The 25887-nt window shown below is 41.9% G+C and overlaps 1 protein-coding gene across 2 annotated transcripts in view; it reads right to left on the bottom strand.

Annotated features, from left to right (window-relative positions):
- The window catches only part of DOCK3 (dedicator of cytokinesis 3), a 405892-nt gene that overhangs the window by 86459 nt on the left and 293546 nt on the right, over positions 1–25887 (bottom strand). For both annotated transcript variants that reach the window (XM_073811161.1, XM_033865050.2), the window contains exons 13-19: positions 25587–25675; positions 15499–15624; positions 4989–5113; positions 3300–3462; positions 2673–2779; positions 1919–2090; positions 1452–1549 (exon numbers count right to left, since the gene is read on the bottom strand). In XM_073811161.1, the coding sequence (XP_073667262.1) occupies positions 1452–1549; positions 1919–2090; positions 2673–2779; positions 3300–3462; positions 4989–5113; positions 15499–15624; positions 25587–25675 (880 nt within the window). The remainder of the gene's footprint in view (positions 1–1451; positions 1550–1918; positions 2091–2672; positions 2780–3299; positions 3463–4988; positions 5114–15498; positions 15625–25586; positions 25676–25887) is intronic.

Here is a 25887-nt window from a genome sequence, read left to right as displayed (position 1 = left end):
TCAACTTTTTATGGTATGTTTGAAATCTTACAATAAAAAGTAAAAATTAATTAAAATGCTAGCATAATCTCTTTAATTCTCTCCGGCTGGCTTGAGACAAATACTGTTGCTAAAACCAGAAATGCTGGTAGGATGTTCTTTTGTCGGGAATGTAACAACTCAGCCTTAAAAGGATCACAGACTTTTCTTAATACCTGGTCTGTTTTACTGGTTAAATTTTTCATATATTTAGAAGGCAAAAAATGCCCTGAGTATAAGGGCATTTATCTTAAGTTTCAAAAACTAGTATTAGCTTGCTTGTATAAAGAGTTCTTTTAAAAATGTATAATATTCTGATCAATTGATTAACACAAAATTCATACAAGACTTCAAAAAAGTACAAATGTTCTTTGTTCTTTTAAAAATGTTCTTTTAAAAATGTATAATATTCTGATCAATTGATTAAGACAAAATTCATAAAAGACTTCAAAAAAGTACAAAGCCATACACAGACTTTAAAATTATTCCTTGTTTGGAGACACCATGTTGTGTATTATTGAGTCAATGGAAGCTGTAAAATGAAAGTACAGACAGTGCAATGCTAATAGATTTGACACTTGCAATGATAAAGCCAAGAATGCTCACTGATAGACAAGTTGACTTCTTGACATTTAATCTCTATCCTACATTCCATTGCCCTTGCTGATCACCAAAAGTACTTCCATTTTCCTCAGCTGAGTTCAGTCCATTGTGCAGAATCCACCTACTGGGCTTTCACCATCAGGAAGTGCCTGGGAGTTTTCTTGAGCTAAAGTCAGGTGGGCAAACACCTGGCTTCTACACACTGCGGAGAAGCCCTATGGAAAACAACTGGGGTCTGGTAGTGTTGCTGTCAGCCTGCTCAGACCATTAGATAGGAAATGTCACAAAAGTACTTGAAAAAGCAATTGAGGAAGGGAGTAAGGAAGGGTCCCCTATTACGGACTCTAGGGAGAGTCTGGGCAAAATCAACAGTTACAGTTAATGGAGAGTATTCAGAGTTCCTGTAGATAATCAAGAGAGTAGAGCCAAGAAGACATCAGGCTGGATTTGTGGTAAAGGTTTACAAAGTAAGGGAAGAGAGAGGAAGGGAGAGGAGACCTAAAGGCATGTGGGCAGCAGCACACACTGGGATTGTTTCTGAGAGGGTGTTTTTATCACTGCCCTTTAATTACCAGTTTGCTTTCTAGGAAGAAAAACAAGGCAGAAAATAGGGCTTAAAACTTAAAGGTAGTTTCTAAAAGGTAATAAACCTGATGTGATACCTACTTAAAAAAAAGAAGTTAAGAAAGAAAAATACCTTTATTTCTACTCACCTAATTATATACCTCGAGAAATGGTCTTAGAGGCTTACTGGCAGAAATCAAGGGGAAGTGAGGCCTTCTGCCCAGATTCTTGCTCAGGTAGCATGTGTGAATTGTGTGAAGCCATACCTTAACAATTTCCTCCCCACTGACATGCCGCAGACGCCCTAGGATGTCCATGATCCGGTCTGGAAAGGCCTTCCATTTCAGCAGAGCAAGGAGGTCCACTAGGAAGCAAGCCCAAAAGACAGTGAACCCTGGCTTCGTCATGGACAAGCAAAGCCCAGACTCTCCCTGCCAAGGACAGGTGAGACCTAGAAGGACAGAAATAGCTACGAGCAGTATAACAGCCTCTGGAGTGCTGAGATAAAGGTTAAAGACACATCTGTAAAGTCTGAATGTCACTCAGGAGCTGCTAAAACCATGGAAAATCTCATAGGCTGCTATTGCCGAATGATTTCTTCAATTACATATGAAAAGAATTCCCTCACTGTGGCATGAAAAAGCAATAATTTGTCTCTTTTAACATGTATCAGCAACATGGACCAGCAAGTGAGAACAGTGGAGGGCACCATGCTGCAGGCACCATCACCTACCATTCTGGGTGAGTTTGGTGGAGGAGAGCTGTGTGGAAATGAAGAAAGACTCTTTGGTGCTGCGTTGGAAGATGAGGCTGGAGGGGATGTTAGGGCAGCCGTTATAGTCCTCTTTGCAGCAGGGCAGGCCCAAGTACAGAGCATGGTTGTTAAACGTGCTATTCTCATCACACTATAGGCAAAAGTAGAGAATACAGAATGTTTCTTGAACCATGCCACCTGTAAAAAATCAGGTCCCAGGGAATTTCTGAGTTGATGTTTACTCTCATCTTCCTGAGGCTGGACCTTGGACCTCAGGTCCTCTTAGAAGAGTGCTTTCTAAGCACTTTAAAAGTGCTTTTCATTTCTTTCTCCAGAACGGCTCACATGCCTTTTAAAGAGAACATGGTGGGGCTCGTGGCCTCTACCTGGTATGCAGGCAACCTTGAGTGCCAGCTATGCTGTGACAGCTGACAGAACCCCAATCTCAAATAGCAGGTCGCGGAATGAACAAGCCAAGGCCATAAGAGCACAGAGGGGTTGGTAACAGATTTCCATGACTAGTGGAGTGGGAGGTGGAAAACAAAGGCCCTGCGGGCATTACTTATGGGAGGAAGCTCACTTCATTTAGAAGACAAAAGACTGCCCACAGCTGTCCTGCTGTCTCAACCAGCGCATTACCCTGGATCGTCTGGCCCGCTCAGTGAAAACCACCTAACTGAGAACCATGTGTGAGAGTGGTCTCAGCAGGGTGAGAGACAGCCAGGCTCTGTACCTTGTACACATAGAGCTCGTGGATATCATCTGAGAGGGTGGTGCCGTCATCCCGCATCAGGGGTGAGAATGCAAAGCCAAAGAGTTTCTTTTCCCCTTTGTCCTTTGCTGCAAATCAGAGCCAAGCATTAGTTGTTTTGCCACACACTTTGCTTTTCAACAGCAATTCCCTTTTGGCTTATCACCGATGCTCTTTACTTCTTTGTCCCTTACTTTGTTCATTAATTAGGTAGCAACCTGACGGCAAGAATGATGAGAAATGTACTAGACTGAGTTTCCATTCATATCCCAAGGTACACAGGCAACCTAGACTCAAATAGAAACTAAATTGCTAGTCTTGATAAACCAGGGGCTCTTTAAGAAGGAGTTTAATACATACAAAGGAAACCCCCAAAGAGGAATGACCCTGGCAATTATCCAGCATCCAGGTCAGACACTACAACAGGACAATACCAGATCCCATGTTTCTGAATCACTGTCCAAAGGACAGCCTCTGATGATATCCCATCTCTAAGTACACAACTCCTAATTTTCTTCCCCCAATAGTAAGAACTCTCTTACTTCTGTTCCAGAGAGGAAAGAGTTATATTCATATCCTCAAAGGAATGTGGAGAGAAGTCTCACTCACTGGAACAGTGTCTGAACTCGAAGCGCAGGTGGGAGCCCCGGAACCGATCAATGGGGATGGGCAATTTGATAATTTCTCCCCAGCGAGGACTATTACTGTGGTAGAGGACAAAGGAGTGGTACGAACTCCTATTCGGCTCTCCTGAACCCAAGCTGATGCAATCCTGGAAGAGAGAAGCAAAGTAAGGTGCCATCTTCCTGGAGGGATCCCTTGGATTTCCATGTCACTCACCTAGGACATTTCATTTTCTCCTTTGTGCAGGTCTCATTTTCCCATCAGGCCAAATCTATAGATGACTTAAATTCAGTACTTTTGGAAACAACTGTCTAGATGGTATAAGAAATGAGCAGTCACAATGCTCCTTGTTTTCCTTGGGGCAGAGGTAACCACACTCATTGCTTAATAAACATGAGAAGCTGAGTGGTGCATCTGAATCACTAAGGTAGGCTCTTCATCCTCATTAAGAAAGGAAACAACGAATTCATAGGAGAAGTCAACCGTATATGGCACTTTCCAGATCAGAAAAATAATTAAATAATAAAATTAAATTTTAAAAATTAAATAATTAATTAAATAATAATAAAGTGGAGCTTGTTTTCTAATCTTTGGCCTAATGTTGCACTGGCATTTTAGGTTGCCCATGGCTGACTGTCCTTGGATATAAACAAGGTAGACCAGATTTAACTTGACCCCAGTTCCCAAATATTGATGTGAAAACCCAGTCCCAGGCCCGCCAGGAAGCTGTGGACAATACAATCAGGAGCAGCTCCTTGTCCACACAGGGTGGTGTGAACAGCTGACAGCTCTGCTGACCTCAGCATTATTCATACAAACAATGAACATGCCTTAGTCCTTGAGGTGGGTTTTTAAAATGACACACAAATCATTGTTTCTACCACCATTTCAACATTACCCTCCATTTCTTTCTAGGTTTGGGAGATGACTCTGACTAACTTTACCTTTTTCCTTCTGTAAAATATGGACGATCACTCCTGGTCTGCCTACCTCATAAGGCCGATGTCAACACACAGAAGCAAGGTTTGTAAAAGAGTGATTTGCCTTCTACCAAGAGACATGAAAATAATGCCTTTTTATTTGCCAGGGACTTGACCATGACTGACTGAGGGAAAAACTGACATAATGACAGTAGAAAAACAGCATTCCAGGTCTTCTCTTTTAATGAAGAGTGACAGAGGATCCTTGTACTGCACTGGCTAGAAATCATCTTTTACGGCCTGAGTCTGCTGTTCCTTGCCACATAACTTGGTAACAGCAAGTGGGTACCTAAGTTCTACCCTTTACTAAAGGGAAAGTATAACTTTCCATATTAGCTCAAGGAACAAAAAGCGTGGGACCTAATAACAGTTACCAAAACTAGGCAGCTCGATGCTAGACAGGTGGCTGAAAAAGTAACATGTAGGACAGAACTAGAGGGAATAGGTCTAAATTAGAACAGGAAGGATTCAGGTCAGACACTAGGAAGAATTTCTAAAAAGGCTGTATGACACTGCAAGTCATCAGAGCATACTGTAGAATTTCCTTGAAGAAAGGCTAAGGCGGAGAAGAATGCATATGGGGTGATTTGAGTTCAGCTCTTCCTGAAGAGGATGGGTCTCTGGACAAAGTCCACAAAAGCACTAAAATTATTACAGGATTAGCCTCCATTCCAAACTGACTGGCAAACTTTACCTTCAAGATTTCTCCATCTGCATAAAGCACATACATGGTCACTTCAATATTCTTCTGTACACTCTTTCCCCCTCTCTCGAAGTCCCCCTTCTCCAGGGTTAGGTACAGGTCATTGCGGATATCACCTGTGGGGAAAGAAATGTCATGTCTTCATGACCACAGAAGCCACTCTGCCCCATGTGCATGGAGGACAAAGCTAGCATCTGGATCCTCCAGGGTTCAGGTGGGTGCTCAGGGCATTCCAAGCTTGGTTAATAACAATGGACATTCTACCAATATCAGTGCAGCAGTACTCAGGTTGGTTAGTCATGTGCTCTCTAAGTCTGAATCTTAAAGGTGTTCACCACAGCTTGTCTAGGGTGGGAAAAGGCAGATTGCAGGTGTCTGCTCAGTCTCTCTCCCCTCCAGGAGAATAGCTGTAATCTAAGTCCCCCAGTCAGGAAAGATTTTAGAATCAACAGGAATAACACTTATTTTAATCATGTCTATGTCTTAACTACTAATCCCTCCTCCTTTCCCTCAAAAAAAAACCAAAAAACAAAAAAATCATTTCTCTTTTTTTTTCTTTGCTTTCTTTTTGCAACCCTCAATCCTTCTGAGTCTGACTAGAGGATAAACTACTACTTCCTTCTGGAGGCTTACCTCCAAATCCCATTCCCTGCTGGAGTGTCAGGCAGAGGTCACTGGACTGTCAGTTTGTCTTCTTTTTGTAGCAAGTGCTCTGGGAGCAGGTGACTCTCCAGGTGCCAAAGGACTGGGGTGACAGTCTGTTGTGCTCTTGTTGCTTCTGCATGCTCTGACTCTAGCCCATACCTGCTGCTTGAGACTGGGCAGCAGTAGCTCAAACTGCAAGTCTGAAATGACCTAAGTCTCAAATGCCTTTTTTTAGGGGGGAAGGAATTGTCTGTTCATGCATAATAGGAGCTTATTTAGGCTGCTCTAAGCTTCTAAACCCATAAAATGACGAATTTTACTTAACACAAACTAAAGAAGGGCTTTTGACTTTCAAAAAAATAGTAAAGGCTGTGGGAAAAAAAATCTTCAAAGGAATGAAATGACAAAGGAAACCAGGTAAGGCCAAAGTGAAGATGTGTTAGGAGCCTGAAGAAATCAACTAAAAGTTAACGGAACAATTAATTAACTTGCAAAGCAAGCCAATTCAGAAGCCAGAAATACTTTCTCCTTCAGTTTTTAGAAAAACTGGCACATCTAAATCTGTTCATTACTTGGAATCACAATGACATAAGTCTTTGTTTTTGGTTAGCAACTGAGCTTTCTGGTTTGGTCAGATACATGATGACTGACAGCTCCTTTTCTGCACTGTCCACCTCTCTAACTGTGGAAGTGTCCGAGTGTCTCTTACATATGAAACAGTGATAGACCAGGACTGGCATATATCTTGGGCTTTGGGGGTCTTCATGACCAGACCTTCTATTATTCAGGTTGCCTTCCTACTGTAGGAGTGCAATCATGGTTATTTGGTCACATAATACTCTCAAAACACTTTGACCCAAGTGGGGAAGAGCAGTCCCTGAGAAACAATTATTCTCTGAAAGCGCAGAGAACTTTCTCTAATGTGTGAAAGCTATTTCCCCAAACAAATAGCCCTGAGGCTACCATGAAGGGAAGAGGAAAATGTGTTCTTGAAAATCACACACAAATGCAACTGCTGGGTAGGTGGGACAGACTTCAGGGTGTCCATCCTTGCAGTCCATATAGACTTTCCTGCTGGGTTGAGTAGAACCTCTCCTTTGAAGTTTGATGAGTTTGACACTTTAACCTTCCTCTTTTGAACATCCCTGCTTGGGCCCTCCTAGCAGGTCACCTATTTTAATAGGTGTGTAGGTAGGGTGGGGAAGACTAGCAGAAGGAGAAGGAAAACTCAAATTCATTACTTTGCTACCGTCAGAACAGAGGCTGAATAAAATCAGCCTTGAAAGTAAAATTCAAAATTAACTGGGAACTTTACTATGGGTTATTGCCATTATAATGGGATAAATCAGAGTTGGTTACACCTTAAATTTTTAACAACTGGAACAGACATCTCAGAGCTTTCTCCTGATAAAAGCTTTTCAGTTACACATTAGATTTTCTATGGAATTTAAGTAATTATTCAATTTCGAGGACGATTTGGCATAAAGTGAATAGTCTAGAGAATTTTAATATCTGAAGAATAGGTGCTTTGTTTAAAATCACCGTGGTATAAGTCAGCACTCTCTGGCAGTTATTCTCAAGATAATTCACGTGACTTTTAAAAGCAGATGTTGGCTACCAGCAATAGTAGTCTAGCTTGTACAAACATATAAATTTCTGTGGCTCTATACAAAAGTTAACCATATTATAATAAGTATGTCCTTAAATGGAACATTTCAAACTTTTCCTAGCAATATATGATATAAAATACTAATAATAAATTGGGTATTGTCTTGGAGATTGACAATGACAGAATTTGGTCTATTTTGGTTTTATAGAGTGAGCTCATAGCTCCTGGGCAGCTCCTCCAGGGTATTTTAAACCAAAATGCCAATTTCAAATGGAAGGACTGAGCTAGACATTCCTACAGTTTTCATTCTTTTAAAATTTTCTATTTAAACAGAATGCTTTGGTGATCGTCTAGCTGAGAAAATTTATAAATACAAGCAACTGTACCTTCTGGGTTACACACTGAAACAGCTTGATTTCATCAGATCTTTGCTCTTTATTTAGAGAACAGACCTGCCTAGACCAAGGTTGTTCTCAGTCAGAATAGGTATCAGGCTGCCTTACGGGTTGCAATTTTGCAAATTATGGCCTCAGTTTTGAAAGCAGCACTTTTTAATAGTTAATGGTGCTGGGGCCTTCTTGTCAAAAGCTCTCTGGAGGATCATTTAAATTGAGCTCTCCACTAATTCTCAAGGAACTAGAAGAAACAAATGTGAAAAGCTCCAGAATGTAATGACCCAGGCCTGCCTTACAGAGAGCTTCCCAGGGTCCCTGCTCTTCAGCTATCCTTATTGTATGTTACATGTTCACAAAGCCTACAAGTGGAATCATGCCTCTGGGTTAAGGTACTGTCTCCAGGAGGCTCATGTAAACTTTAGCACCAATGGCCAAGAAATATTACCAAGAGAGGGATGAGGACAGGCACCTTATCATAAGAATGGGAAAGAGAAGTCCTGAACAGTGGTTTCTGAGGTTAGTCTGAAGACCACTGCCTGGCTGACTGTATTTGAATCACCTAGGGAGCTTGTTAAAATTAGATTTCTAATATTCACCCTTTGAGATTCTAGTGGGTCTTGGGTGGGCTTGTGTACTTGTATTTAAAAAAAAAATCATCAGGTAATTCTGATGCTCTCCAGGGTTTAACATCAGGGGACTATAAAGTGGGGGTCTGCTTGGAAGATACTAGTGAAGTCTGGCTGAGGGTGGGGGACTGGGCACCTGTTAGGCAGCATGGAGGAATGCTGGGACGGGTATGGAAAGGGGAGACTTTTCCACGGGGAGTGGGAGTGCGTATTGTTGAGGGCAGCCCTGACTCCATTTGTTCGGTGTCCTCTGCTTCCTAAGGTTGGCAGAGCCTCTAACAACATCAGCAATGCCTTACATCTCTGAATGCTTAGTGCTCAGTTGACATGCAACAGAGTTTCTTGAATGGGAAGATGAATGAATGAGGTTGTTCTTGTAAGAGGGCTTCAGAATAAATAATCTTTGTCCCTTTCACAGTTTCACACAGCAGCCAGTGACAGCTGTTGGTATAACTGCATGTCAGAGAACTAGGGACTTAAGAGTAGGCAGAGGCTGGCAAACTTTTTCTCTAAGAGGTCAGATAGTAAGTATCTTAGGCTTTGTAGGTCACATAGGTCTCTGTCACATGTTCTTTGTTTTCACAACCCTTTTAAAATGTAAAAAACCATTCTTAGCTGGTAGGTAGTACAAAAACAGGCTGCTGGATTTGGCCTATGGGCTATAGTTTGCTGACACCTGAATTGGAGTGTTCAAGGGTCAAGAGCAGCATCACTATGCTGCAACTACACATCAAAAATCCAGATTCCTAGAAGTCTACAATAAACAGCTGCTGGGAAGGAGCAAGGTAATGAATTTGAGGCCATCTTATTGTGTCAGGGATTGGCGTGAAACATTCTGGGGTCCTTAGAGAGTGATAGGTCTTAGAAGGAAACAGTGCTTTTCAGCTGCCAGTAATCTCAGAGGGCTGAGGAGCACTGTGACAGAGCTGCATCCAGCAGAGAGAAAAGTGTATGCTTCAGTGGCCAGGTCTGATCATCCAAAGACCTGAATCCTAGCATGACTTTGGAGAAACAGCTCACAACGTGTTTGCAGGTCTCTTCTGAAAGCAGTCTCCGTAGAGGTGTCAGAATCTTCAAGGTCCAGCTCAGGTACCAGAGCATCTGTTAGCAAGACAGTCTCTTGCCAGACACTCCAGCCTTACTTGAAGTTTTGGGGCCACATAGTTCTAGCCTGTGTAGAATTCTATGCCAGGAGAAATGGTCCAGGACAGCCTACACAGGTTTGCAGCAGTGTCTTAGTTGTGGTGAGTGGGGACTACTCTTTGTTGTGGTGTGCAGGCTTCTCATTGCGGGTGGCTTCTCTTGTTGTGGCATGAAGCACGGGCTTCAGTAGTTGCAGCTCGCGGGCTTCAGTAGTTGTGGTTCGCAGGCTCTAGAGCGCAGGCTCAGTAGCTGTGGCGCATGGGCTCAGCTGTTCTGTGGCATGTGGGATCTTCCCAGACCAGGGCTCGAACCCGTGTCCCCTGCACTGGCAGGCGGATTCTAAACCACTGTGCCACCAGGGAAGTCCCTGGGCACTAAGACTTGCTTGGATTCTTTATTACATTCATGTTCCTTCTGTATAAGTTACTCACACCACATGTGTGGAGGCTCTAGGTTCAAGGATAACAGTATTAAATACATTATTTAGACCTTGTCTAATTCTAGACAGGATTAGGAAGAGCTTCTGTGGATAGTGCTTTCTTCCCCTTAAGACCATGTAAAACTAGAACTTTCTCCCAGCAGACACAGCAGCCTGCTTGGGATGGTGCCAATCCTGTCTCTTGGCAGAATAGGAGTCTCCTGACAGCATTCATGGAGATGTGGAGATGTTAACTACCATTTAATATGGACACCTTCAGACACATGACCAATGCTTTATGTTGTAGTAATTCTTATTCTGAGGAAGAGACTAAAAAAAGGCTCTCGGGAGGATTTCTTTAGTATCCAGGAAAGACAGCTTCCTTATTCTTCTAACCATGTCTTCAATGTCAACACTGCTGGTTTCTTTTGCTATGAAGTCAGTGATGTTCTCTGCTCTAACAGGATGACAGGAATGGGCATAGTGTGACATCACTATATACGATTATTCCCCTCTTGGATCAGGGATGTGATGATCTTCCAACCTGTCGTGGGACCAGATGTGATTATTCCTAAACCCTCCCTTAGAGATACTGCCAAAGCTTCATTTGACACTCAGACTGACCACAGTCCTATGAATCTACTTCTGGTAAATACTTTCATCACTCTGCTGAGAATAGCTTTTCTTTCAAAAGTCGTGTCTCTTTCAAAAGTCATGAGATGTGTCCAGCAGAGCTGAAAAGAGCATCTTTCTGCCTTTCTGATTCTTTGTAGCTTGGGATAAGCACTACTCATTTTCTTTTCAATGGGAGTAGCTGATCCGTCTCACAAAAATCCTTTCCTGTATCTATTCACCTAGGGCTTTTAAAGGTTTTCTAAACATTCCAACAAGTCCTTAGTTTTCTCTGATCTTAATGAATACCCTAAGTAATACACAGTCTCTAGGCTGGGCTGGTAGCTTCTCCAATGTCTTGTCAGTTATCCCAAAAGGTGAGGCTGATGAAGGATTAATAATGTAAATGACACCCCACCCCAGTATTGCAGCATAACATTCCGTGAAACAAATGAAGATGGAAACAAAGCAGGCAAAAGCAGACAGGACACACAAAAGCAGGAACTTACACCCAACTATCTTCATCTCTGCACCAGAAACAAAGGGGCAAGAATGAGGGGACAGCACAGAGAAAAACAAGAACAATTAAGACAAACAGGAAAAGAGAAAAAAAACCATCACTTGCAGGTTGGTGATGAAGCATGCACGTTTTATCAGGGGTCAAAGCAAAGGACAGAGTGTATTTTTGAGCACAAGGGCAAGAGTCAGGGGGCCCCCTAGAGGGCTGCCATGCCAGCATAGCTGCCTTCTAAAGGGCAAGGTCAGGGCAACCCAGAGACGAGCTTGTGCCAGGTCTGACTCAGGGAAGGGCAAAGTATCCCTAAAGCAGAGTACTCTCTAGGGCATAGTTCTCAAATGGGGTCCTAAACCAGCAGCATCGCCGTCATTTGAGAGCCTGTGAGGGATACAAATTCTCAGGTCCCACCCCAATCCTACTATCTCAGAAACTCTTGAGTTAGAGGCTTAGCAATCTGTGTTTTTCCAAGCACTGCAGGTGATTCTGATACATACTAAAGTTAGAGAACTACTGCTTTAGGAAAAACTTGGCCATCAGCTAGAACATACTAAATCAAAGGGCAGATTTCTTCTGACAAGAGAGAAGCTCATTTAACTAACATGAAACTTGGCCCATAACGTCCACAGTAAATGATAACCTTAAAAATTCAAGGTTTATAAAACAAGTTAAAATATTTATTTCCCACAGAGGCATGACAGAGCTCTGTATTCCTACTGACTCCAGGGAACAGACTCTCCAGGAAAGCTAACAGTTAGAGAACTACAAAGAAGCTGGTGGCACATCTCTGCTGGCTTAGATGTGGTCTGGAGAAGGGTACAGACCATTCTTGAGCAAGTGGTTTTAAATCATTCCTTTCAGTTTACAGTCTTTTGGCAGACAGTTTTCTTTAAAGTTTTATTTTGGCTAATTCTGACAAATGAGACACAGAAAACAATGTTAACTTCAACATTCACCTCATTCACCTGAAACACCTGCCCTGCTCCAATATTTCCTCTCCAGTTTCTTGAAAAAAATCTAAGAGGGCTTCCCTGGTGGCACAGTGGTTGAGAGTCCGCCTGCCGATGTGGGGGACACGGGTTCGTGCCCCGGTCCAGGAGGATCCCACATGCCGCGGAGCGGCTGGGCCCGTGAGCCATGGCCACTGGGCCTGCGCGTCTGGAGCCTGTGCTCCGCAACGGGAGAGGCCACAACGGTGAGAGGCCCGCGTACCGCAAAAAAAAAAAAAAAAAAAAAAATCTAAGAAAGGAGTAAAAGTGTGCTATAGAGTTATTAGCTTTCATATGCAACTAAAATGAGTTTGGAGGAAAGGAGGAAATACCCATAGAAATATGGTGACAAACCAACAAAAGTCTGTTAAGTGCTCAGTTTCAAAGTAAGGTTTAAATTCCCGCATCTGTTTATCCTTCTATAATCTTGGATGACGTTTCCTGGGTTGATGTGCCTTCTCTGTGACCTCCCAGAACACCAGCAATGGCAGACTTGCCTCCTACTCACCACCATGGGTCATGAGCACAGCTGGATGGCTGTGTAGTCAGGGCCTCAGCTGTGGCAAAGAGTAGGACATCTCCTGTTCACACCAGTCACATGGTGTATGTGTACACACTCATGGAAAGCAACAGGAGACCATCAGAAAGACCTTTTTTGAAATGGTATGTTAGATACTGGTGTGGTTGTAACTTGTCTAAATGCTGAAACTCAGAGCTGTAAGCTCTGTCAGTATGCTTTGACAAGGACCTATCTGGGCCATCTGACAAAAAGGACCTCTCCAGATTAGTATCTGGTGGTTTCTGCCATATGCTGGTAGTTTCAAAATAAGAATCACAGTATATGAATAATTCTAATTTCCCCAGTTACTCTAATTTCTCAGACTTAAGTGTTGAAATGCTCACAGTTACTAACATAATTTATTTCATTTCCCATATGACCATGTATCAAGAAGTCGCAACTTCTTGTAACTCGGTCACACCAGGACTGTGAGGTGTGGGATTGCTGCAGCCCAGGTGAAGAGTGGACCAGCTGCAGGTGGAGGGGTGACCTCACTTAGGGACTTCTTGCCACAGACATGGTTTCCCAAGACAGGCTGACCACAATTTAAGATACTGCTGCACACTTTTCCTGCTGCTCCAGCAGGACCTGCAGGGCTAGCCCTATCCCCTTGCCCAAGGATGGCAAACCTACTCTGATGATACCTTGGGGTCCATTAAGGTGGCTGTCAGTTGTTAGTGCACAGTCCTGAGAGTGGCCATCTATGCAAAAAATTCTTTCCTCAGGGGGAAGGAAAGGTAAAGGAGAGGACAGATGCATAAAGGACTGCTTCCTGCCTGTGAATCAATCCTTACTTTCAGCTCCAGCACTCAGTACTTCAAGGGCAGACAACACAGCAAAGAGCACACTCACAGCCCCAGTTTGGACATCCCAGGATTGTCAGCGTCTCTGCCTTATAGGGCACATCATACGATGATTCCTTAGCTGCCCAAAGGAGGGAAACTCCCCTTAAACTCAGCTTGCCTCACCAATGATACGGATACTGCTTATTTCCATGGTCATGTCTAACATTCTCAGAAATCCTTTATAAACCTGTGTGCCAATGACACAAAGAGATGCAGAGTGCTCCACAAAAAGATCTCTTTCCATAGATGAGGTCTGGATACTGCAACTCCTGAAATTAAAGTTTGCTTAAAAATTTTTGACTGAAGCTTGCTCCTTTCTAGTCTCTGCTCACTTTGTTTTGATTCTGTGACTGTGTGAAGGCTAAGAGGAAGGATATGTCCAAATCTTAGACAAACAAGTTCTTAAAAGAGAGAAAGAACTTTAAGTACATTTTTTAGAATATATGACTCTACATCATGAGCCCGGATACCTAATGAAAATAAGATCACCAGAACAATTTTGGTAACTACTAATTATTTCTTCAGTGACATGTTGCCAAGAAGCCAGGAACTATGCCCGGGCTCTTCTTTTCCTGATTACCAGGGTCATCGAGGGCTGAGGAACGTGTCGGGACAGGATGAAAGAAACATCCTGTGGAGGACATCACCTCTACAATAGTCAGATGGGGGCCTTTCATAAGCATGAAGTCTCCTAAGTATTTAAAGATAAACACAGAATTGATTAGGAATTGATTAAATGGCCTAGGACTCTCATACAAAAGACACTCCTGTGTGCATGAGCAGGAGACAAAGGCTGTCACAGCAGCTTGCTCTGCATTCACAGTGTCTATGGACAGAGAACGAAGGCAACAGAAAACAAGTCTGGGCATAATGTGGGAAGTTGGAGGGCAGCTGGAATCCATCACATAGGCCTTCTCTATACTCAGGCCATACTCTCCTCTGGGTATGTGCTGGCAAATATTTCCAACAAGAGGATTTTACAGCACCATGAAGAACTCCAAATAGGTGATATTTAGAGTGGTCACAATCAGTTTAGTCTAGCCTGGCTTGGCTCCTTTAAACAAAGGCAAATAAACTTTTAGCAGAACATTAAAACTCAGGGAGGGTGGGAGGGAGGAGATATGGGGATATATGTATATGGATAGCTGATTCACTTTGTTACAAAGCAGAAACTAACACACCATTGTAAAGCAATTATACTCCAATAAAGATGTTAAAAAAATAAAATAAAATAAAATCACATCACTAAAAAAAGAAAGAAAATCACTGGAAAAGGTAGGGCTACTACTCCTCCCATAATTCATCCAGACAAACAGTCTGTCTGCTTTCCCTCTCCTTGTTCCCATCTTCTCTGGTTATCAGACCACCTGCCATCCATCGGAGCCATGCCTCTACCCTTCTTCCCTCACTCCCTACAGCCCCCTTGGTTCTGATGGCCTGTTTGGATCCACTTCTCTAGCTTGGTCTGCATCCCCCTGGCCAGGAAGCATGAACCTGAGATTGACCTGCTGGAACCACACTTGAGAGTCAATGCATTCCCACTTTCTGCCCTGGCTCTCCATCAGGAATTAGATGAAAGGAGTTAGACAATTTCTGAGAAACTGGCCAGATAGTACTATTCACAGTGCCTAACTTATACCATTTGCCTGACCCATTTTTCTGATACATTATGGTATTTTCATTATGATTCATTTTTCTGATACAAATATATCTGCTATTCCTACATGAACTGAACTGGGATTCATTGACACTATAGGCACTATTTTCCTTAAAGAGGATGTTCCTATGAGGGGATTCTCTTCTAGGAAATGTAATTGAAGAGAAGAGTATAAAAATCCATCCTCATGAGAAGTTCTGTATTGATTCCTACCATCCGGTCTCCATAGGAGACAAAAAAGCTCATCTGCTGCATTGCTGTGCTGCACTGGGGAACATATGTGGGGGCTTCTGGAAAAGAACAGATGCCAACAAGAGTCAAAGGAGCAACTGGCTGCAGACTGCAGTCAGCAACCTGACTTCGGCTGTAGAGGATTTTAATGGTTGCAGGTCTCCTCCACAGCATAGTTCACCACCTGCTCACAAGGGGAGCACTGGACTCAATCCTCCTAACCCTTCTCCCACCCCAGCCCCAAGAAGTTCTGCCTACCTGGCATGATGACATCAGGAAATCCCAATTTTCTTGTAATTGCCAATCCCCTATTAAATATCATAGGATTTTCTCTCCTAATCTGTTCCATGTCTCCACGAAGAAGCTGCAGAGAAATGATAAGACCTGCAAAAACAAAAGCATTGTTTTTACTCAGTATCATACTTCTACCCTAGAAAACACAGAGTCACATTTTTTCAGGCAAAAATGTGCAAAATTCAGCATTTTTCTTGAGAAAAGTTTTGATGCAGAAAGTACACATTATTCTGAAGAAACATGCTAGAAAGCTAAAAGAATCTAAGTCAAGATAATCTCAAAAATCCAGAGAACTATTCTATTAAATACAAACTGAGGTCTGGGAGATTAAATTGCCTTCCTCTTTGTTCCCCAGCATCCAGCCCAGGGCCGGACTGGGTCTTAGTGAATATTGAATGAGGGGGTTGATTCACATAAACTGTAAGTTTAGGAACCCAGAGAAGTCTATAGAAACAATGGCAGACTAGAAACAAGTGTAACCAAAGAAGACCTTGTGTGAGGGTGTCCCACCATTTGGAAACGACTAGGTTAAGAGATGCTGTGTTTTATGCCAAAGTGCGGGATGCAATTTTCTGGTTCAACCTTGCAATGGCTTGTACAGAGGGCAGCAGAGCAGACATCACATTCTTCCTGCAGGGAACCAATGCACTGCAAGGAAAGGAAAGAATATTTTGTGGGGCTAACTGAGCCTTGCTTCAGACTCTAAGAATTTCAGATCCTCCAGATGATCCCAGGGGCTTTATTCAGAACTTGGGAGAATGTGCAATGTCCCCTAAAGTGATCTGGCTTTTGCTCATTACTTGTACCTTAGGAGTTTTGCTCATTACTTTTGCTCAGTACTTGTACCTTAGGAGTTTTGCACAAAACAAAAGTCTCCTGGAAATCACTCTCCTCCCCTGTCCTCAAGGATCCTCACTGCAGCCACTGGCTAGGAGTCTGTGAAGTCAAGCCTAGATGGAGTTTGGAGTGCCTCTGAGACACTGTGAATGAGATTAGCTGGTAGGAGGATGAGTTTAGGTGCTGATCTATGGGTCAGCAGGAAGCACCCTCGTCAATCTGGAAACTTGGGAGTTGAGCAGAAGATGAATATCTAGAAATGAGGGAAGATGTTATGATAATCAGGACAATCAAAAGAGTGGTGGTTAGAATGGAGACAGTAACAGTAACAAGTTGAGATGTAGAATAAGAACGGTCTGGGAAGGGAGAAGGGAGAGGAGATGGAGAAGTGGAGAAAGAGAAGTCAGGAGAGTCACAGATACTGTATCTAGCAGGTCAAAGTATTCTAGGAACTAGGAATATGTACTCTTACTGCTGGGTCAGTGGAGGAAATACAGTTCTACTGCCGCCCAGACAGAACCTCAAGATGATCTCATTGCTTCAGCTAAGCGCATCTCCCTCAAGAAACCCTGGGATTACACATATGAAGTCGCAGGTGTCATTAACACCAGGATCACAGTGCCCTGAAAAGCAGACATATGATATTCCAGTTGGCGTTCTGGTTAGATAATCAGTGTTTGAGATTCGGCCACCCTAAATTAATTTTTTATAGCCTAATCACTTGATGGACTCAGTTACCATTAGTTTATGACCCTGAAAGGCTGAAGGCCTTTGATTTCTATAGAAGACAGCAGTTGGTGAGGTACTCACCCTCCCCCACAACCTCAGCTTATTTATCTGCAGTATCTTTTTTTTTTTTTTTTTTGTGGTACGCGGGCCTCTCACTGCTGTGGCCTCTCCCGTTGCGGAGCACAGGCTCTGGACGTGCAGGCTCCAGACGCGCAGGCTCAGCAGCCATGGCTCACGGGCCCAGCTGCTCCGCGGCATGTGGGATCTTCCTGGATTGGGGCACGAACCCGCGTCCCCTGCATCGGCAGGCGGACTCTCAACCACTGTGCCACCAGGGAAGCCCTATCTGCAGTATCTTTACACAGCTATCATTACATCTCATCCTCTGGGTGAACAAAAATCCACTGACTTAGGAGATGGCCTAGCCTGGAGCAGATAGCTAAGAATGAAATAGTTTCCAGAATTTGAGATAGTGGATGGAGGGCAAAGGAAAAAAAAAAAATCAGTGAGTGCACTCTTACCGTTCTGCATTGGCAAGGATTTATTCCAATACCCACTGACTGCCTTTCATCTCCTCATTTTTTGAGCTATCAAATTGGCCTATATATGCGAAGTGCAACCTGTGAGGATGTAGACTGAAGGTGCTGGGAGAATCACATCTAGCTTTCAAGCTACTCAAAAAGATCCTGAGTAGCTGCTCTCCTCTTCCAAACATGACAATTAAGAGGCCTTCTGTTTATGCAAGAGAGCAAGTGAAAAGGCACATGAAGAATGAAAGAAACCACCAATGGAGGCTATAAAAATTCCACCACTCAGATTAAGAGATACAAACTACTATGTGTAAAATATATAAGCAATAAACATATAGTGTGCAATACAAGGAAATATAGCCATTATTTTGTAATAACTTTAAATGGAGTATCATCTATAAAAATGTTGAATTGCTATGAAAATAGCGATTCATAGTGTACATGAAACTAATATAAATTGTAAATCAACAATACTTCAAGTAAGAAATAAGAAAATAGAGGAAAACTCCATCCCCTTTTGTAGGGGCTGGAATCCCAGAACTTCTGGATCACTTTTCTGGTTCTGAAACCCTGAGTGATTGAGGCACATGCCAAATAATGGTAAGGCATGGTCCTTAGGACTGAAAAGCCTCTGTGAATAACTCAGAAAAACGACAACTCACCTACCCAGTACACAACCAGTCCTTTAGCAATTCTGGGTATTCTACCTACCAATCATCTGGCTCTCAAGCCAAAGAACTTGACAGTAAATACGTCTATACAAGTTCTCTGTTAATCTGATCCCTGACACAAGAAAACTGCCTTTTTAACCTCAAGTTAAACACTGTCCCCATAAAAAAGTTACTGGACACAACTGACACCTATTTGGAATACTGGAGGGCCAGCAATCTGGCCCTGGCCCCTCGCCATCCGCATCCCTTGTGGAAGAACTAGATGAGGATTAATAATGCAAATTAACCTTAGCCCAAGATTTGTAAATAAAGCTGTACTTAATAGCCATTTAAAAATACATAGAAAAGATGTTAAAAAATAAAATAAAATAAAAATACATAGAGGGCTTCCCTGGTGACGCAGTGGTTAAGAATCCGCCTGCCAATGCAAGGGACACAGGTTCGATTCCTGGTCCGGTAAGATCCCATATCCCATGTAGCAACTAAGCCTGTGCGCCACAACTACTGAGCCTGCACTCTAGAGCCCATGAACCACAATTAATGAAGCCCGCGTGCCACAACTACTGAAGCTCGCACGCCTAGAGCCCGTGTTCTGCAACAACAGAAGCCACCACAATGACAAGTCCATGCACCACAATGAAGAGTAGCCCCCGCTCACCGCAACTAGAGAAAGCCCACGTGCAGCAACAAAAACCCAATGCAGCCAAAAATAAATAAATTTATAAAAATAAATAAATAAATAAAATACATAGAAAACCACGGCATCAACTGTTTTATTTGCTAAAAGTTGGGTTTGTGGCTACATATCTAAGAGGCCAATAACAAAAGTGAAGAGCCACATACATTAAAGCTGCACCTAAGAGATTTACTGCTGGATGACACATTTACTCTCAGCACTCAAAACCAATATAGTAGGACTTCCCTGGCGGTCCAGTGGTTAAGACTCCACCTTCCAATGCAGGGGCTGCAGGTTCAATCCCTGGTTGGGGAGCTAAGATCCCACATGCCTCACGGACAAAAAACCAAAACATAAAACAGAAGCAATATTGTAACAAATTCAATAAAGACTTTAAAAATGGTCCACATCGAAAAAAATCTTAAAAAGAAAAAACCAATATAGCAACTCCTTCTGCATTTTTGTATGATTTGACTTGACAGGAAAGCACTAATGACTTCTGAAACAGACTGCCAAGGCAATGAACTGTTCATGATGTTTAACAAAGATGGGTGAGAGTTTACAGTAAAGTAAATTAACTTTTTATAAAGAAGTATCTTTAATTAAGGAGACTAACAAAGACCTGAAATATTCTTTGAGCAATTATGAAATTCTCTGACACGAAGACCAGCAGTGGAAAACCCATGCTCAGAAGCTTTGACAACAGAGTGGAAAGGCCAGTGGCCTGCAGTATGGAAACCTGGGCTCCCTGGTTAAGCCACTAAATCATTTCACTGAGCTTCAGTTTCTTCATTTATTTAATGAGGGAGTTGAAACACGTGATTTCCAAGATCTCAACCAGCTTCCAAGTTAAGCCTTGCCAAGAAGCAGTCAGACACACACTTCAAAGAAAAGCAGCCTATTTCTCCTCCTGGATTTCCCACAACAGCATGAAGACCTCCTCTCACTACGGCCATCCTGAGGCTCTCTGAAGTCTATGCTGCCCCAGCACAGAGGATGGGGTGCTTTTCTAACACTGTTTAAGTGGCCAGTGTCTGTGAGTTCTGGACAAAAATCATGGACACTGATGATGGCATGGTTTCTTGCTCGCTCTGGGAGGTGAGACAAAATTCAGCATTTTAACCTGGTGAAGTGATGGTGGAAACTGCACTTTGGTTGTTTCTTTTTAAAAAAAAAAAAAAACCCTTTTTAAATTAATTAATTTATTTTAAACATTTATTTATTTTATTTATTTAATTTTGGCTGCATTGGGTCTTTGTTGCTGTGCATGAGCTTCCTCTAGTTGTGGCAAGCGGGGGCTACTCTTCGTTGCAGTACATGGGCGCTAGGCGTGTGGGCCTCAGTAGTTGTGGCACTCGGGATCAGCAGTTGTGGTTTGCAGGCTCTAGAGCGCAGGCTCAGTAGTTGTGGCGCATGGGCTTAGTTGCTCCACGGCATGTGGGATCTTCCTGGACCAGGAATCGAACCTGTGTTCCCTGCATTGGCAGGCGGGTTCTTAACCACTGTTCACCAGGAAAGCCCCTGTCCATGTTTTAATCACATCATATCCCAAGAATTTGTAGCCAAGGGTAGCTTTTTATAAATAAAATAAGGAAATAAAGCAAAGAACACTATAAATATTGGTGTGAACAGTTTTCCAAATTGTAGTAACTTCTCTGTATTTTAAAAACAAGATTTGTCTCTTGCTTTAGCCTAGTTTTAGGTGAGGAATATGAACTCCCTTCCCCTTCCAGCACACTGCGTGTAGCTCCTTGGAATCCAGGCACATATAAGGGGAAACAGGCACTTAAAAACAGTGGAAAAAGCCCTGAGGAACCCCACGCTACAGAGTTTTAGAGAAGTCTCAAACTTTGAAGCCTCTGATTTGGAGCTGCTCTGAGGACCCTCCTAGTTCAATATATGTTGACCCTGATAAAGAAAAAAAAAGTTCTTTTCAACAACTTTGGGAACTGCCATGCCCTGAAGTGGCTTTACACTGTCATTTAAGGGCAACTTTTTATTTACAACAGGTCTATGGAAGTTAAAACAAAGAAGGCTATATAAAAGAGATTATGAAACAATTTAGTGGTATTGGGTTGGCCAAAAAGTTCCTTCGGTTTTTAAGTAAAAATAAAAGACACACTTTTCTTTCCTTTTAAAAAAAAAATTATTATTATTTATTTATTTATTTGGCTGCACCGGGTCTTAGTTGTGGCACACGGGATCTTCGTTGAGGCATGCGGGACTTTTTAGTTGCAGCATGCAGGATCTTTTAGTTGCAGCACGTGGATCTTTAGTTGCAGCATGTGGGTGGGGGGGTCTTCCAGTTTTGGCATGCGGGATCTTCAGTTGCGTCATGTGAACTCCCAGTTGCGCCATGTGGGATCCAGTTCCCCGACCAGGGCTCGAACCCTCCTCCCTGCACCCCCCCCCCCCCAATTAAGAGCACAGAGACCTAGCCACTGGACCACCAGGGAAGTCCCAAACATGCATTTTTTCACTTTTACCAAGAACTTTATTGAATATATTCACCGTTTTGTTCCACTACCTTCTGCCATTTTTCATGCAATTTCATAATTCCAACTTCCCAAAATTTTTTATCTTTTTGAGCAAAGAATTGTTCCAGGTGCCTTTTACAGTCTTCCAGGGAATTGAAATTTTTTTCCATTAAGAGAATTTTGTAAAGACTGAAATAAATGGGAATCTGAAGGTGCAATGTCTGGTGAATATAGCAGATAAATCAGAACTTCCCAGCCAAGCTGTAACAGTTTTTGCCTGGTCATCAAAGAAACACGCGGTCTTGCGTTATCTTGATGGAAGATTATGCGTTTTCTGTTGACTAATTCCGGACGCTTTTCATCAAGTGCTGCTTTCAGCTGGTCTAACTGGGAGCAGTACTTGTTGGAATTAATTGTTTGGTTTTCCAGAAGCAGCTCATAATAGACGACTCCCTTCCAATCCCACCATGTACACAACATCACCTTCTTTGGATGAAGATCGGCCTTTGGTGTGGTTGGTGGTGGTTCATTTCGCTTGCCCCACGATCTCTTCCATTCCACATTATTGTACAGTATCCACTTTTCATCACCCGTCACAGTTTGTTTTAAAAACAGAATGTTTTTGTTACGTTTAAGTAGAGAATTGCATGCGGAAATATGGTCAAGAAGGTTTTTTTCACTTAACTTATGTGGAACCCAAACATCAAAGAGATTAACATAACCAAGCTGGTGCAAATGATTTTCAATGCTTTATTTGGATATTTTGAGTATGTTGGCTATCTCCCACATGGTATAACATTGACTATTCTCAATTAATGTCTTGATTTGATCGCTATCAACTTCACATTGTCTACCTGACCATGGAGCATCATCCAGCTAGAAATCTCCAGCATGAAAATACACAAATCACCTTTGACATGTTCGATCACTCACAGCACCTTCTCCATACACTGCACAAATCTTTTTTTGCGTTTCAGTTACATTTTTACCTTTCTAGAAATAATAAAGCATAATATGCCGAAAATGTTGCTTTTTTCTTCCATCTTCGATATTAAAATGGCTACACAAAAATCACCAATTTTGATAAGTTTTTTTAAAATGCATGCTGATATGACAGCTGTCACAATATAATCTAACAAAACTGTTTCGAATGAAGTTGAAGACAACTAAGCGCTACTAGAGCCACCTTACGGAAAACCAAACGAACTTTTTGGCCAACTCAATAAAAACTATCTGGAGAAACACAGTTCTATGTAAATTTGATAGCTATCTTCAAGGGTATATAAAAACTCATAGGCTTTTACTTTTATTTGTATATTCTATATATTTCATTGAGGTATAGTTGATGTACAATATTATATAAGTTTCAGCTGTACAACAGTGATTCACAACTTTTAAAGGTTATGTTCCATTTATATTTATTATAAAATATTGGCTATATTCTCTGTGTTGTTATATCCTTGCAGCTTATTTATTTTATACATAGTAGTTTGTACCTCTTAATCCTCTACCCCTCCCCATGTCCCTCCCTCCCCTCACTGGAAACCAACAGTTTGTTCTCTATATCTGCAAGTCTGTTTCTTTCTCGTTATATTCACTAGTTTGTTTTACATTTTAGATTCCACATATAAGTGATATCATACAGTATTTGTCTTTCTCTAACTTATGTCACTTAGCATAATACCCTCCAACTCCATCTATGTTTTTGCAAATGGCAAAATTTCATTCTTTTTTAAGGCTGAGTAGTATTCCATTGTTCATATATATACACTACATCTTCTTTATCCGTTCATCTTTTGATGGACACTTAGGTTGCTTCCATATCTTGGCAACTGTAAATAACGCTTCTATGAACACTGGGGTGTATACATCTATACATCTTTTTCAATTAGGGTTTTTTTTTTCGGATATATACCCAAGAGTGGAATTGTTGGGTCACATGGTAGTTCTATGTTCAGTTTTTTGAGAATCCTCCATACTGTTTTTCACAGTCGCTACACCAATTTACATTCCCACCAACGGTATGTGAGGGTTCCCTTTTCTCCACAGCCTCACCAACATTTGTTATTTGCGTCCTTTTTCACGATAGCCATTCTGACAGGTTTGAGGTGATATATCATTGTGGTTTTAATTTGCATTTCTCTGATGATTAATGATGTTGAACATCTTTTCATGTGCCTGCTGGCCATCTGTACGTCTTCTTTGGAAAAACGTCTATTCAGATCTTATAGGCTTTTAAATAGTGCTTCTAATTTAATCAAGCAATATTCAGTTTAGAATTAATGTTAATATGTACAACTGTACATGATATAACATGCACAGTTGTACTATGTGCTGTGAAGCACAACAGGTTTCTAAATAAAAGAGTTTGCATAGAGACCATTCAGAGATAAAGGAGGTTGGCCACTGGACAAATTTTTCTTAATCAGTAATCAAATTAATCTTAATCAAGATTTAGATAGAAATTAAACAGAGTTTTTTTTTTTTTTTTTTTTTGCAGTACGCGGGCCTCTCACTGTTGTGGTCTCTCCCGTTGTGGAGCACAGGCTCCGGAGGCACAGGCTCAGCGGCCACGGCTCACGGGCCCAGCCGCTCCGCGGCATGTGGGATCTTGCCGTACCAGGGCACGAACCTGTGTCCCCTGCATCGGCAGGCGGACTCTCAACCACTGCGCCACCAGGGAAGCCCTAAACAGAGTTTTAAAATGAGGGAAAAAGAAAAGGAGAAGTTGAGCTAAGATGAAAGCTGCTTTGAAATAAAGATCTTCTATTTTAGTTCTAGAATGACTGATACTGGCAGACTAATCATTGATTCTCATTAGCGTCAGGCTTTCTTGGTGATGCTAACACTGAACAGGAATAGAAAAAGTGACATTTATGTGTGTCTTTTTTGGGGGCTGGGTGTGTAACCTTTGTTCAGCAAAAAACAGACTTCACAATGTGACAAACCCGGCAACACTTTTGTTCACTCTGGATTCAAACTGGAACTCAAGTTACTTATCAAAGCATAAGGAATCCACCATGGAAAGAGCAGAAAATGTATTTTGGTCAGAAGAAATGGCCAAAAAGCACACATGAAAAGATGCTCAACATCACTAATTATCAGAGAAATGCAAATCAAAACTACAATGAGGTCTCACTTCACACTGGTCAGAATGGCCACCATCAAAAAGTCTACAAATAAATACTAGAGATAGTGTGGAGAAAAGGGAGCCCTCCTATATTGTTGGTGGGAATGTAAACTGGTACAGCCGTTGTGGAGAACAGTATGGAGGTTCCTTAAAAAACTAAAAATAGAACTACCATATGGTCCAGCAATCCCACTCCTGGGCATGTATCTGGAGAAAACCAAAATCCAAAAGGACAGGTGCACTCTAATGTTCACTGCAGTACTGTTTACAACAGCCAAGACGTGGAAGCAACCTAAATATCCATCTACAGAGGAGTGGATAAAGAAAATGTGGTACATACATACAATGGAATATTACTCAGCCATAAAAAAGAATGAAATAATGCCCTTTGCTGCAACATGGATGGACCCAGAGATTATCATACTAAGTGAAGTAAGTCAGACAGAGAAAGACAAAAATATCATGTGATATCACGTACATGTGGAATCTAAAAAAAAATGGTACAAATGAATGTATTTACAAAACAGAAATAGTCACAGATGTAGAAAACAAACTTATGGTTACTAGGGGGGGTGGGGGGGAGGGATAAATTGGGAGATTAGGATTGATGCATACACACTACTATATATAAAATAGATAACTAACAAGGACCTACTATATAGCACAGGGAACTCTACTCAATACTCTGTGATGACCTATATGGGAAAAGAATCTAAAAAAGAGTGGATATATGTATAGGTATAACTGATTCACTTTGCTGTACAGCAGAAACTAACACACATTGTAAATCAACTATACTCCAATAAAAATTTTTTTAAAAAGTAATTAGGGAAGGTCTCAAATTATCACAAAAAGAAAGAGAAATTGCCTGAACAGGAGAACAAATGTCTGTAGGAGACTGAACTTTACATCTGGCAACTGATCAGCACAAATCAACTAAGGTGTGTATGATCAGCAACTGCAAATGCAACACAAAGTCTCCTAGCCAAAGAAGCACATTACCATGACTGGCGCTGGGGGCAGAGTACTTGGCGCTGGACTTGCGGATGATATTCTCGTGGATCTGGGACCACTCACTCTCGTTGTTGCACCTGCAACAGAAGGACAGGCATTATGATTCTCAACAGTTTTAAACATCTGGTCTGACGTTCAATGTGTAACACTAAGTTTGAAGGGATACTTCAAACTCACTTTCCTAAAGAAATGAACATATATTTTACTAAATTAGACAAGGCTCATTTTCTGGTAAGGCACACAGAAGATTCATATTTGAGGAAATAGTAGAAACTCTAAAATGAACCTC

The sequence above is a fragment of the Tursiops truncatus genome, chromosome 10 (genome assembly GCF_011762595.2).
Source record: "Tursiops truncatus isolate mTurTru1 chromosome 10, mTurTru1.mat.Y, whole genome shotgun sequence".
Classification (NCBI taxonomy): Eukaryota; Metazoa; Chordata; class Mammalia; order Artiodactyla; family Delphinidae; genus Tursiops; species Tursiops truncatus.
The sequence above is the reverse complement of the archived record's forward strand: the minus strand, read 5'-3'. Positions and strand labels throughout refer to the sequence as shown.